A 15,420-nucleotide genomic window follows, 5' to 3' on the forward strand; every position below is an offset into this window, starting at 1 on the left:
GTGCAGGCTTGATGGGCCGAAATGGCCTCTATCTGCACTGTGGGGTTTCTGTGATTTCTGTGATTAATCTGTTTTATGTGATATGGCTGATGGAGGAAGGTTGGCCTGAACATGGGAAGAATTCTTTGCTCCTTTTCAGATAGAGTCATGGGATCTTTTAATATCCACCTGGACAGGCAAACAAGACTTCAGCTTAACGTCTCATCCGAAGGATGGCACTTCCAATAATATATCATTTCACTACTGCACTGGATGTCATCTTCGATTAGGAGTATGGAAACTACAGCTTGTGAGCCACGTGTGGCCCACATAGCTGGCAATATAGCTGATAAAGCCCAGGCATCCATCTTCTCTGTGCTGATATCTCTTATTAATTATATGATTAGGCAGAGTCAGCATAGTTTTTTGAAAAGTAAATCGTGTTTAACAAATTTATTAGAGTTTTTTGAGGATGTAACTAACAGGTTAGATAAAGGGGTACCAGTGGATGTAGTATATTTGGATTTCCAAAAGGCATTCAGTAAGGTGCCACATAAAAGGTCCCTACGCAAGATAAGGGCTCATGGGGTTGGGGGTAATATATTAGCATGGATAGAGGATTGGTTAACGGACAGAAAACAGAGTAGGGATAAAGGGTCATTTTCTGGTTTGCAGGCTGTAACTAGTGGGGTGCCACAAGGATCTGTTCTTGGGCCTCAGCTATTTACAATCTATATTAATGACTTGGATGAAGGGACCGAGCGCAATGTATCCAAGTTTGCTGATGATACAAAGCTCGGTGGGAAAGTAAGCTATGAGGAGGACACAGAGTGCTTGCAAAGGGATATAGACAGGTTAAGTGAGTGGGCAATAAAGTGGCAGATGAGTATAATGTGGGGAAATGTGAGGTTATTCACTTTGGTAGGAAGAATAGAAAAACAGAATATTTTCTAAATGGTGAGAAACTACTAAATGTTGGTGTTCAGAGAGATTTAGGTGTCCTCGTGCAGGAAACACAAAGTCAGCATGCAGGTACAGCAAGCAATTAGGAAGGCAAATGGCATGTTGGCCTTTATTACAAGGGGGTTGGAGTACAAGAGTAAGGAAGTCTTACTACAATTGTACAGGGCTTTGGTGAGACCACACCTGGAGCACTGTGCACAGATTTGGTCTCCTTATCTGAGGAAGGATATACTTGCCTTAGAGGCGGTGCAACGAAGCTTCACTAGATTGATCCCTGGGATGAGAGGGTTGTCCTATGAGGAGAGATTGAGTAAATTGGGCCTATACTCTCTGGAGTTTAGAAGAATGAGAGGTCATCTAATTGAATCATATAAGATTCTGAGAGGGATTGACCAGGTAGACGCTGAGAGGTTGTTTCCCCTGGCTGGAGAGTTTAGAACTGGGGGTATAGTCTCAGGATAAGCGGTCGGCCTTTTAAGACTGAGATGAGGAGGAATTTCTTCACACAGAGGGTTGTGAATCTTTGGAATTCTCTACCCAAAAGGGCTGTGGATGCTGAGTTGTTGAGTATTATCAAGGCTGAGATCGATAGATTTTGGGATATTAAGGGAATCAAGGGATATGGGGATCGAGCAGGAAAGTGGAGTTGAGGTCGAAGATCAGCCATGATCTTATTGAATGGCGGAGCAGGCTCGAAGGGCCTTATGGCCTACTCCTGCTCCTAATTTTTATGTTCTTATTTGCTGATTTGTTCTGTGTGAAATTTGTGGAGATTTTAAAGAGTAGTGGGGGGAGTAAGATTAGGAGATACCTCTGGACTTTCCTGATCTGCAAATGCAAAGGCTTGGAACAAGTATGTTGCCTGCCCATCCCTCCACTGAGGAGACGCAAGTATGCCGTCATGAGACTTAAAAGGAAAAGAAAAATACTACCGAGTTTCACCAAGCGAGCTCAATTTAAATATTTTCACAAACAAAATTGTGGGGCAGGGTGAGGATTTGTTACAAAGCTTACGAACATGATTAATGAGTTAGGTTTCCAATTTGGAGCTACAGTAACCATTGGTCTGAATTGTGAGATGCACATTTCCTCCTAAGCTGTTAAAGATAGCAATTGAATGTTGTGGGAACACTTCCTCTGGAAAAGTTTACACACCTGAAACTGGACTTCTGAATGTGAGGATTGACTGAAGTTTCTTTCTGCAAGCCTTGTTTTGTTTGAAATATGGGAGTGTAGCAGCAGGAGCACCTAACAGACAATAATGAGACCTGTTCCTCCAATAACCAATTTAATGCATTCATGAAATTTCAGCACTTTTTTTGTTGGTTGATGCCTCAAATTGTTAAGCTGCCTGGGCATTATTATTATTTAAATGTAAGAGCTTGCAGTTACTGACCAGCATTATGTGAGTGGTGCAGCAGAAATGTATTAAAACTTTCAAAGAAACCTGATTTGAATGCCAATCAGTAAAACAAGAGTACAGTACTTTGCCCTTGTCTAATAGTGGTATGCATGAACTGTGCACTGTACTGACGTACACAAAGCCTTGTTGCAACGTACAGAAAGCTGTTTGAAAAGTTTGCTTTGCTGTACTAATACACTGTAATAACCTTTTATTGTTGTACTAAGCTATTGATAATAGACAAGTGGAACGGAGCAATAAGTGGAATGTAAAATCTTTCTGCCTCTGAAAGATCGAGCTTGCTGGGATTTCTATGGAACCTAATTGGGAAAAAAAATTCTTGGTGTCCCTTAAATGAGAAGTTGCTTTTTTTTTACTTAATTGGCCTTACTCAAAAACAATATGCTGTTTGATTTCCAGCTTGCCTATCTGCAGGTTAAGTCAGAAGTACTAACAAGTAGGAAAGAATAAAGGGTCACAATGCACTGGGAAGAGGGAAGTATTTCAGTGTAAAGTAATCCCTATTGTAATTCCATTAAAAACTTTATCATCCTGCCTGCGAGGAGAGCGACTCTTTTCGAACAATATAAACCACTTCATGAAAACTAGCCGTGTCAACGCATGAACATTTCATTTGTATTCCTGTGCCAGGATTGGCATCCGGTAGTGGCAAGGATGCCAATTGATGCTCTCCTCAATGGTCTGCCTGAAGGCAGCGGCAGCAGCCCAATCATCTGAATAGGTTTTTTTCTGCCAGGGAGAACTAACATGGCAAGATTGCAGGAAAGTTTGCTTTATGACTGTGTCATTGAAGTGAATGGGAAAGAATACAAACCTGGAGCTGTTTCTCTGCAGAATTTTCCTGTAATGAGATTCATTTTAAATAGAGTAGACTATATTATTTCTCAAATCTAGAATATTTAAGTACATTTTAAATTACTGACATCTGAAAATCTTGTGCAAATATATGACACTTTAAAGCTCAATATAATTTACATAGGCACAGAAACAGGCCTTTCGGCCCATCCAGTCCATACTGGCATTTATGCTCCACTTGAACCTCCTCCCATCTTTCCTCATCTAACTTTATCAGCAGAACCATCTATTCACTTCTCCCTCATATGCTCATCAAGCCTCTGCTTAAATGCGTCTATATTATTTGCCTCAACTACTCCCTGTGGTAGCGAGTTCCACATTTTCACCACTCTCTGGGTAAAGAAGTTTCTTTTGAATTCCCTATTTTATTTCTTGGTGACTATCTTATATTGATGGCCTCTGGTTATGCTTTTCCCCACAAGTGGAATTTTCCCCACAAGTGGAAACACACACTTAGGTTCTCTATCAAAACCTTTCATAATTTTATAGACCTCAATTAGGTCACCCCTCGGCCTTTTCTCAAGCAAAGAGAGACCCAGCCTGTTCATCCTTTCCTGATAGGTATACCCTCGCATTTCTGATATCATCCTTGTAAATCTTCTCAGCACCCTCTCCAGTGCCTCTATATCCTTTTCATAATATGGCAACCAGAATTGTACGCCGTACTCCAAGTGTGGTTCTAACCAAGGTTCGATACAAGTTTAGCATAACTTCACTAATTTTCAATTCTATCCCCCTAGAAATAAACCCTAGTGCCTGGTTTGCTTTTTTTGTGGCCTTGTTAACCTGTGTCGCTACTTTGTGATTTGTGTATTTGTACTCCATGATCCCCTTGCTCCTCTACCCGACCCAGACTCGCACCCTCCAAGTAATAGGTGACCTCCCTATTCTTCCTACCAAAATGTAATACCTCACATTTATCTGTGTTGAATTTTGAGGGTAGATAGTTCTGTTGTACTTTAAATAGGAAAAAGGAATTAAATGCATCCAAAAAATAATTTTTACTTAAAAGCCAAAAAAAACCAAAGATGGGTGTTCAGAATTTAATCAATTAAATATCAGATAATACACAACCGAACTTTGTCGTAACTTTGTCTTTCAGGTTAATAGTTTTAAGGCATAACTTGAAATGCTCCTATTTTTATCTTGTATGTCTAATTTATGTAACTGATCAAAGTGGCTGGAGTTCATAACTGATTCTTCCTTTGCCTCACTTCCTCTTTACTCAATAAAATTGCACACTAAGTGTTAAACTGTTCATTACATTTTAACTTTAATGGCTAAACACTTACAAAATACAAAGTAAATTTTTTTTGCACGGTTGAAACTTTCCTATTCAAAGAATTTTTAAAAGCTGTATCTCGCAATATATTCCTTTTACGGAACTTTTTTTTTGGGATTAACGCACTGCCCTTTCAACTCTTCGCTGTAAGAATTCTGTGAAATCATTTTAGGGTAATACTGGTGGACAGAAGCCCGCAGCACACGACTATATATCCTTTACTATTAAAAAGGCAATCTTACCTAGATCATAAGGATGGCTGGTGTGGGAAATAGAAATATTCACTTTGGGTACAAATCCATGTGAAGCATCAGCTTTTCACACTGGTCAGCATTTTGTAGACCTGGTCAGAGTATTTGTGTTACTAACATAAATCAATGCAGTCAAGTCTCTTTCACTACCTCTCAACAACTCCCCCCCCCCCCCCCCCAAAAAAATCTGGAGTTCAGAGGTTAATGCACCAGACAGGTCCTGCTGCTCCCTTTCCAGCACTAATGGTTTAGATAGCCACATTTTGTATACTATATAGGCAGCAACTTTCATGAGAATGGGAGTTCCCGCCTCCAGCATACCAAGATTGCAATCCTAGCTGTTACTGCTGAGAGCGGTGCAAACAAGAGCGGGAGACGCTAAACAAATATTTTGTGTCTGTCTTCACAGCAGAAGACACAAAGAGCACACGGGAAATTGTGGGGAACCAAGGGTCGAATGAAAATGAAGAACTTCGTAATTAATTTTAGTAAAGAAAAAGTACTGGAGAAATTAATAAGACTAAAAGCCAACAAATCCCTTGAACCTGATGGCCTAAACCCTCGGGGGTTTTAAGAGGTGGTTGCAGAGATAGTGGATGCATTGGTTTTGATCTTCCAGAATTCCCTAGATTCTAAAATGATCCCTTTGGATTGGCAGGTAGCAAATGTAACCCCATTGTTCAAGAAAGGAGGTAGAGAGAAAACGGGGAACTAAAGGCCTGTTAGCTTGATATCAGTAGTAGGGAAAATGCTGGAATCCATTATTAAGGAAGTGGTAACAGGGCATTTAGAAAATCATAATATGGTTTTATGAAAGGGAAATCATGTTTGACAAATCTATTCATTTTTTGAGGGTGTAACTAGCAGAGTAGATAAGGGGGAATGAGTGGATGTAGTGTATTTGGATTTTCAGAAGCCATTCAATAAGGCGCCACACAAGAAGTTGTTGCACAAGATATGGGCTCATGGGATTGCGGATAATATATTAGAATGGATTGAGGATTGGTTAATGGACAGAAAGCAGAGAGTAGGAATAAACGGGCCATTTTCAGGATGGCAGGGTGTAACTAATGGATTGCCGCGTGGATCAGTGCTTGGGCCTCAGCTATTTACAATATATATCAATGACTTGGATGAGGGCACCGAGTGTAAAAGATAACGGCCTAGAAATTGAGTTGACGCCGCGCCAGGGCTTTAGTGCCGGAAATTTAGCGCCGGCGCTAATTCCCTTGCGCGCGCCAAAAATTCAGCAGCGCCGCGCCCAGACGGCTGCCGGCGCTACTGGCGGGCGTGAGTGCCTCCCAATGGGCGCTGAGTGCCGCATTGCGGTGCTAATCCGGCGCTGCGGCACCCGATGCGGTGCGGCAGGCTGGGGAAGTGCAGGCCTCCTCCTCCCGTTAAGGAGGCGCTGCCTTCACCCGATCGCTGGCCGTTTGATTTTTTCAAAAATGAGCCCGGCACCTCGGACAAGTGCCGGGCTTGCAGGCCAGACGCATCTGTTCCGCGGGGGGGGGGTGGTGGAGGAGTCCGGGGAGGGAGGTGCGGGCCGGCGGGAAAGCGGCCGGCTGCCGCGCGACCTTAATGCGCCGGCGCTAACTTGTGTAAGACTCGGTTGCCAGAGTCTTAGTTGTGGCTGCCACGGGCGAGGCGGCCGCAACTGAATTTCGGCGTTCGGGCGCGTTGCCACGGCAACCGGGACGCTGCGCACACCGATGACGTCATCGGTGCCGGCGCAGCGCAACCGGCTAACGCCGATGGCAGCGCCGAAGTGAATTTCAGAAACGGCTATCATTGCGGCGCTAGGCCCTCTAGCGCCGCAAAATGGGCGCTAACCCTACTGAATTTTCAGCCCAACAAGTTTGTTGTCAATAAAAAGCTAGGTGGGAAAGTAAGCTGTGAGGTGGATGCAAAGAGCCTGCAAAGGGACATAGACTGATCAAGTGATTGGGCAAGAAGGTGGCAGATGGAGTATAATGTGGGGAAGTATGAAATTATCCACTTTAGTAGGAAGAATGAAAAAGAATTTTTTTTAAAGGTGAGAGACTAATTAATGTTGGTATTTAGAGGGATTTGGGGGTTCTTGCACACGAATCACAAAGTTAATGTGCAGGTACAGCAAGCAATTAGGAAGGCAGATGGTATGTTGACCTTTATTGCAAGGGGGTTGGAGTATAAGAGTAGGGAAGTCTTGCTGCATTTGTACGGGGTTTTGTTGAGACCACACCTGGAGTACTGTGCACAGTTTTGGTCTCCTTACCTAAGAAAGGATATACTTGCCTTAGAGGGAGTGCAGCGAAGGTTCACTAGATTGATTCCTGGGATGAGAGCGCTGTCCTATGAGGAGAGATCGAGTAGACTGGGCCTATACACTCTGGAGTTTAGAAGAATGAGAGGTGATCTCATTGAAACATATAAAATTCTTAGAGGGCTTGACAGGGTAGGTGCTGGGAGTTTGTTTTCCCTGGCTGGAGAGTCTAGAACTAGGGGTCATAGTCTCCGGATAAGGGGTCGGGCATTTAGGACTGAAATGAGGAGAAATTTCTTCACTTAGGGTGGTGAATCTTTGGAATTCTCCCAGAGGGCTGTGGATGCTCAGTCATTGAGTATATTCAAGACTGAGATCGATAGATTTGTGGGCACTAAGGGATATGGGGATCAGGTGGGAAAATGGAGTTGATGTAGAAGTTCAGCCATGATTTTACTGAATTGCAGAGCAGGCTCAATGAGCTGGATGGCCTACTCCTGCTCTTATTTCTTAAGTTCTTATAACTTGTCCTGTGCATGAGCCATCAGACCCAGGTAGGAACTGTTGGGGAGAAATTAATGCCATGGGGAAGAGGGAATGCATGGCAATGGGAGGGGGAAGAATGCACGGCAGGGGGAAAATGGGGATGGGGTAGTGGTAGAAGGGACTGGATGTATGAGGGAAAATTAGATGTCAGTGAAGGGGAGAGGGAAGGGTTAAAATCAAGGAGCGATGGGAGAAATCAATAACCATGAAGGGGAAGTTAAATGCATGGTAATAGGCAAGGAGGAAAATGGATGGTAAAGGAAGAGAAAAGGGAGCGGTGCATCGACAGAAAATGGAGAGAAACGAGGAACAGCACTTCGGAAGGGGAAAAGCTGAGACTGACACGTGGGCAGGGAGGAAGGACAATGAGTGTAGACAGAGAGTACTAGCTTGATCAGAAGACTGGAAGAAAGGTACCAACCAGCTTAAATCGGTTGGAACAGGAGTGCCAGATTTGGTCAAAATTTTGAAACTTCATGGTACTCCATTCTGTGCCACTAAAATACCATGTGGGAAAATTATTGAAGTCCTATTTTTGAGGATTTAAAAAAAAAATTTTTTTTTATGGGATGTGGGCGTCGCTGGCAAGGCCAGCATTTCTTGCCCATCCCTAATTGCCCTTGAGAAGGTGGTGGTGAGCCGCCACCTTGAACCGCTGCAGTCCATGTGGTGAAGGTACTCCTGCTGTGCTGTTAGGGAGGGAGTTCCAGGATTTTGACCCAGCGACGATGAAGGATCAGCGATATACTTCTAAGTCAGGATGGTGTGTGACTCGGAGGTGGTGGTGTTCCCATGCGCTTGCTGCCCTTGTCCTTCTAGGTGGAAGAGGTCGCGGGTTTGGGAGCTGCTGCTGAAGAAGCCTTGGCGAGTTGCTGCAGTGCATCTTGTAGATGGTGCACACTGCAGCCACGGTACGCCGGTGGTGGAGGGAGTGAATGTTTAAGGTGGTGGATGGGATGCCAATCAAGCGGGCTGCTTTGTCCTGGATGATGTCGAGCTTCTTGAGTGTTGTTGGAGCTGCACTCATCCAGGCAAGTGGAGAGTATTGAATCACACTCCTGACTTGTGCCTTGTAGATGGTGGAAAGGCTTTGTGGAGTCAGGAGGTGAGACACTCGCTGCAGAATACCTAGCCTCTGACCTGCTCTTGTTGCCATAGTATTTATGTGGCTGGTCCAGTTAAGTTTCTGGTCAATGGTGACCCCCCAGGATGTTGATGGTGGGGGATTCGGCGATATCCTGCTGTAAAGGACATGGGTGGAAAATTTTGCTCCCATTTACTTCTAGGTGCTGCTTAGCTCCCATACATGATCCTAAGAAAATGGGAGGCACCTATTTCCAAACCTCTGCCAATATTTTTTCACCAGCGCAGGGGGACCTGGGATTGTATTCTACAGGCAATACCATCTGATCTCCTCTGTTCATTTACAGTGAGATGCCACGGCCTAGGTGTACCACTTGAAGTGTCTCAAAGCAAGAACTGAGCGGGGGATTAAGCATGCATCGTTGTCCTCCATCGTGTTATACAGTAATGGTACACTATGTGGATCATTTCATTCTCTACACAATGCTGCAATTTATGCAGAGATTAGATGAATGAAGCTACTGTAGTCATTCTGCTTATGTTTCAAAGAATTGTTTCCCTTCTCGTGCTAACAGTAAATATGTATAGATTTTTCTTGCAACTAAACTGCAAGGGCTAATGTGTTTAAGCTGTTGCCATGTGATGCGCTTCAGTGCCACAAGCAGTGGTGCTTGTTTTGGATTAAATTGAAGTACTTTCTGGCAATATTTTTTTCCTTACCGTCTTTAGTACAACATCATGAAGATATAGCCTAAGTCTCTGTGTGGCATATTTTTTGGAAACCTAAACTGGGTGGCTTATTTTAAAGTGCCATATTGTGGCGGAGCAACTAAGGGACTCTGAGCAACTGTATATAATTCCCTTTACCGATGTTTTACTGCAACCTAAGCCTGTACCAGTCTGTTAGTTATTTCTGTGTTTGTACATACTGTTTGCATGTACGGGGCGTGGTCCCTTTAAAAGCGCGGGCAAACGCGATGACGTCATGTCGCTAATCACGTGACTACCCAAGCGTGGGAAAAACGTGATGACGTCATGACGCCATCCACGGGACCGCCCCAGCAATCCTCGTGGAAGCTTCAACTTGTACAGACCTGTTTTCGTGGTTCTCCTGTATCGATCTCAACAAACCGTTTAAACTTGTTTAGTTTTGCATTAAAAACCTGTTTGTTTGATCGCCTGAGTCGACCTCAGTTCTTAGTTAGGAATTCATCAATTCCTACAATATCCTGTTTTTGGTTGTGCTTGTAGTGCAATAGCATTAACAACCTTCTTATTTCTTTGTTGTAGGTTAACAGACAATAGATAACAGTGACCATGAGTGGTGATGCCAACCAGGGGGTGGTAACTTCCCCGCCTCCACCCAGTGTAATCCATAAAGGGAGCTATTTTGACCGCATCAATGAAAATGACCCTGAATTTATTCGTGAGAGGAACATGTCACCAGATTTGAGACAGGATTTCAACCTGATGGAACAGAGAAAGCGGGTTTCTCAAATACTACAAAGTCCTGTGAGTACCATTCAAAGAACTGGTATTGTCTTTCTTGGAATCAATTTGTGGAGTATATGCGATTAAGCTCCCATGGAAAAAGCTATTTCCAGAGGCTTCATAAAGTAGAGGCAAGCTCTGTTTTATAATGTTGTATTTCCTTTTTTGCAGGGTAGTAGTTTTATAGCCTACTTTTTTTTTAAACATAGAATTTAGAGCGCAGAAACAGGCCATTTGGCCCAACAGGTCTATGCCAGTGTTGGTGTTTATGCTCCACACGAGCCTCCTCCCATCTTACTTCATCTCACCCTGTTAACATATCCTTCTGTTCCTTTCTCCCTCATGTATTTATCTAGCTTCCCCTTAAATGCATCGATGCTGTTTACCTCAACTACTCCATGTTGTAGCAGATTCTATATTCTAACCACTGAGTAAAAAAAAGTTTCTTTTGAATCATTTATTGGAGAGTATCTTATGTTTATGGCCCCTAGTTTTGGTCTCCCCCACAAATGGAAACATCTTCTCTACGTCTACCCTATCAAACCCTTTCATAATCTTAACCTCAATCAGGTCACCTCTTGGCCTTCACTTTTCTAGGGAAGAGTCCCAGCATGTTCAGTCTTTCCTGATGGTTATAACTTCTCACTTCTGGTATAATTTTTGAGAGTCTTTTTTGCACTTTCTCCAGTGCCCCTATATCCTTTTTGTAATATGGAGACCAGAACTGAGCACAGTACTCTAGTGTGGTCTAACCAAGATTCTATATAAATTTAACGTAACTTCTCTGCTTTTGAACTTTATTCCTACAGAAATGAAGCCCATAAATAATTTTTTTAATGGCTGTGTTGCTACTTTTAATGATTTGTGAATCTGTACACCTAGATCCCTTTGCTCCTCTACCCTATATAGACTATTATTTTCCAAGGAGTAGGTGGCCTCTTTATTTCTCCTACCAAAATGCACCACCACACACTTGCCTACATTGAAATTAATTTTCCATTTACACGCCCATAGCCTTCCTCAGCCCCCCCAAAAAATGAGATGTTGTCCAGAAATTTTGATGATGTACTTCCAATTCCCGAGTCCAAATCATCATTATTTGTAAATAGTGACCAGTGGTCCCAGCATCGATCCCTGTGGAGCACCACTTCTCACCTTCCACCAATCTGAGTAGCTACCTTTAACCCCTACTCTTTGTTTTCTGTTTTGTAGCCAGTTTGCCATCCATTCTGCTCCTTGTCCCCTAACCCCACATGCTCTGACCTTAGTCATGAGTCTACTATACGTTCCTTATTGAAGGCCTTTTCAAAATCCAAGTATATTACATCCACTGCATTACCCTTGTCTACTCTTTGTTTCTTCAAATAATTAAATTAAATAAGGTTGGTCAAGCATGACCTTCCCTTTTGAATTACCATGCTGACTATTCTTTATTATTAGAGGTGATCTAATAGAGGTTTTCAAGATAATGGGTTTTGATAGAGTAGATAGAGAAAAACTATTCCCTCTGACGAGTGGGTCAATAACCAGAGGTGATAGATTTAAAGTCATTGGCAAAAGATCTAGAGGGGAGATGAGGAGAAATTTTTTCACTGAGTTGTCGGGATCTGGAATGCTTTACCTGAAAAGCTGTTGGAAGCTGATTCCTAACCCTAACCCTAAAAGGGAGTTGGACAGGTACTTGAGGATGAGAAATTTACAGGGTTTCGGACAAAAAGTGTGGTGTGGGACGAAGCACAACTAACTGCTCTTTCAAAGAGCCAGCATGGCATGATGGGCCGAATGGCCTCCTTCTATGCTGTAAGTTTCTAGGATTCTAGGATTATATTTTGGTTTCTAGCTTTTTTTTTATTACATAAAGAGTAAAGATTGCATTATCTTTCCTACCACAGACGTTAAGCTAACTGGTTATAGTTCCCTGGACTTACTGTTGGTCTTATTGCAGCTTTCGGTACAAAAGGGGTTTTCAATCTAGCAGATGTCTGCAGGAATGGGAGCGTGTCTGTCACAAGTGAGGAATGGGGCTTCAAACCTGTGATCTTCATCTTTGTAGCATTAATCTTTTTATACTGACAATCTCTCTTTACAGGTCTTAACATTGGAAAGACTATAGAGTATCAGAAATTTGCAGCATAATGTAATTGTGCCCATGACTAGCTGATATGCTGGTTGCTATGGAATTGTTGGACAACTTTTTTTTAAAAAGGAGCATCATCCTTAAAATCTACAGATATCATCAGAAAACTATTCATGTGTGTAATTTTCCAAAGGCGACGGTCCTTTTCTAAAAGACCTTACTAGAAATTTTACCATACTTTTTTGTGAAGTAGAGTAAAATGATGAGCAATGTTTATAGGTCCCCTTTTGCCCATATGTTTTCTCCATTAGTCAGGCAATGGAATGGTTGTAGAATTCCCCATAGCTGATTGGCTGGCAGACAAATTTGCTTTTGGTAGTTTTACCTCGTTTCCTTCCCAGGCACCTAATCCTTTCCTTCTCTCCTTTCCCACCCCCCGCCCATATCCTCTCCCAAAACAGAACATTTTTTTTCTACTTCCACCATGTTTCTCAAAAAGGTGAACACCTGATCTGGTGCAATGCATTCCGTCCCTTAAAATGTGGCACATTGCCTCTCTTCCCCCAAACATGAGATGGTTCAGTACATTTCCTCCTCCTCTCAAATGTAAAGTTGGGGCCACCGATATGGTACATTGCTTCCCTCCCACAAACTTTGGATTATGGTCTTTGACACAGTGTTTGCCTTTTCTCCTTCTCTTCCCCCCCTCCCCACCCATAAATAAAAATAAATTTGAATACAGTTGCATTTAACAGCCATTCTGTGAAAGATTGACATTTGCCTAATTAGAATAGACAAATGCCACAGTAGTTTTTGCACCTCTGACCTCCTGGGTTGGGAGTCTTACAGTGTACTCTTGGAACTACAGCAAAGTTTAAAATAACCTTTCAAAGACCAATTTAAGTAAGTATCATGAGACGCTGCAAGATATAATTTTGTTTGCCCTGTGGACATGTCTCTGAGCATGACAGCATCTGTTCATAACTATAATCTAGTTAAACTAATGTCACTTTTGTAATGACCTCCCTGATGCATACCGCCTCTTTTCATAATAATGCTAGTCCAACTTCTTTCATGGTCTCCATCTGCCTGGGCTCCCATTTTCTGCCTCTCCCAGCTGTTGTCCAAGTTTCTGCTGGGACCCGACATCAATCCTGCTGGGTCTTTTTAGTCTGCAAACACGACATCATCCGCATTCCCACTTGAAGGATGATATTCAGAAAATAAAAACTTGTTATCTTAGTTTCATTCCACTTCTCTTTGATTAAGGGAATTATGTGAAGAAAGGAACAGAAAATAATTACTGTTGATTTGGGGAAATAGGTACCATTTACAGTACTTGGGACAATTGACTTTTGTCTGATTACCGGACCTTGGACTGCTGCTGTTACGGTAATAGATTAATTAAAGATGAGGCCAAACTTAAATAATATGCAACTTTTGCTTTTATTTGTGAATAATCGCATTTGCTGACATTAATTGTTAATAAACATTCTATTTTCGAGCTCAAGTTCCAAAATGGCTGCGTTCTACTCCACTTACTTTCCATAATGCTGTACTACTATAGTATGTATTTGTACTTGCAGAACCTATTCCCCATTGGAGCAAATTTAAAATGTTGCTGTGGAATGAATCCCATCACAAATAATGTTCGAATGATAACAGAAATATTTGCGTGCTACCTGAAAGTCTAAGCAAAAATTCTGGTTTATCCCCGTTTGGAGATGTCATTTGTGGCAGCTTATTTTTCACAAGTTTTAGAGCATCCTTGATGGAGCACATTTTCCATGGTATGTTGGAGGGAGTAGCTTGTGGGTCATGAGGATTTTTTTGCTCCTGGGTTTCTAAATTAAGCTCTTAACTATGAACAACCCCGTCCCAAAAATAATTAAACTGTTGTTATAGGGTTTCATATGGTACATCTAGAGGTCAGTCGAGGACTATTCTGCAAATGTGGTTTCTCTTCAGCTGTTCCTTGTTTATCCCTAACATCAAGCTCTTTTTAGATGCAGATAAAATAGTCACAGCTGCAGGGTAGACTTTCCTGAGGTTTTCAGTCTTATACACAGGCCAGTAATTGGCGGTCAGCGGCGACATAGAAACATAGAAGATAGGAGCAGGAGTAGGCCATTCGGCCCTTGAGCCTGTTCCACCATTTAATGAGATCATGGCTGATCATCCAAATTCAGTACCCTGTCCCTGCCTTCTCCCCATCTCCCTTGATCCCTTTATCCTTAAGAAATATATCTAACTCCTTCTTGAATATATTTAATGAATTGGCCTCCACTGCCTTGTGTGGTAGAGAATTCCACAGGTTCACCACTCTCTAGGTGAAGAAATTCCCCCTCATCTCTGTCCTAAATGGCTTACCACTTATCTTTAGACTGTGACCCCTGGTTCTGGACTCCCCCGCCATCGGGAACATCCTTACTGCAAAGGCATTTGCCGCTGACGCTGAATTAAGCTTCCCACAAAGATCTCGCAATCTCTGTGGCGAGAAGTTTGGCTTTTCCGACATGCAGTGGAAATTGGCGTAGTTTAGCGCTGTGACGTCAACAAGCTGTCTAAGCAGCCTATCACACTGCAGAATTTCACAGACAGGGAACCAGGAAATAGAATGCACTAATAATCAATCACCTTTTAAGAAATTTACAGAGATCGCAATAAAGATTGGGACATACACACTGGGTTAAGGTAGAAGCTGAAATATCATTAACAAACATAATTTTTAATTCTAATAATTTTTAACTTAATGGAGAATTTTGACATTCCACCAATATAAAATGAGTTTTCCAGGGCCAGAACAGTTGTTTGTCAGTAGTTGTTACTCAGATCGCCATCTAAAAACCCAGTTACACCTCAGTTGAATGGGTCAATCTTTTTATGGGGTTTCTAACAGCGATATTTGTTCAGAAAAGGGGAAGTTTTCGTCAGATCAGTGATTTCACTGATTGCCAGTGCGGAGGGGGGGGGTCCACAGCGCACCGTGTGGAGGAGCATGTTAGTGGGAGTGGTATATAGACCTCCAAACAGTAATGCGGAGGTTGGGGATGGCATTAAAAGGGAAATTAGAGAAGCGTGCAATAAGGGCACAGCAGTTATCATGGGTGACTTTAATCTACATATAGATTGGGCTAACCAAATTAGTAACAATACTGTGGAGGAGGAATTCCTGGAGTATATATGGGATGGTTTCCTCGACCAATATGTCGAGGAACCAACTAG

General features: G+C 42.5%; 1 protein-coding gene across 10 annotated transcripts in view; it reads left to right on the forward strand.

Moving 5' to 3' along the window:
* Nucleotides 1-15,420, forward strand: part of add3a (adducin 3 (gamma) a) — a 331,245-nt gene that overhangs the window by 205,948 nt on the left and 109,877 nt on the right. For all 10 annotated transcript variants that reach the window (XM_085994332.1, XM_085994340.1, XM_085994331.1 and 7 more), the window contains one exon: nucleotides 9,918-10,139. In XM_085994332.1, the coding sequence (XP_085850458.1) occupies nucleotides 9,945-10,139 (195 nt within the window). In that variant the 5' untranslated portion in view covers nucleotides 9,918-9,944. The remainder of the gene's footprint in view (nucleotides 1-9,917; nucleotides 10,140-15,420) is intronic.

This window comes from Somniosus microcephalus, chromosome 8 (assembly GCF_052327205.1).
Source record: "Somniosus microcephalus isolate GS21.2 chromosome 8, FLI_Smic_1.0, whole genome shotgun sequence".
NCBI classification, from domain to species: domain Eukaryota; kingdom Metazoa; phylum Chordata; class Chondrichthyes; order Squaliformes; family Somniosidae; genus Somniosus; species Somniosus microcephalus.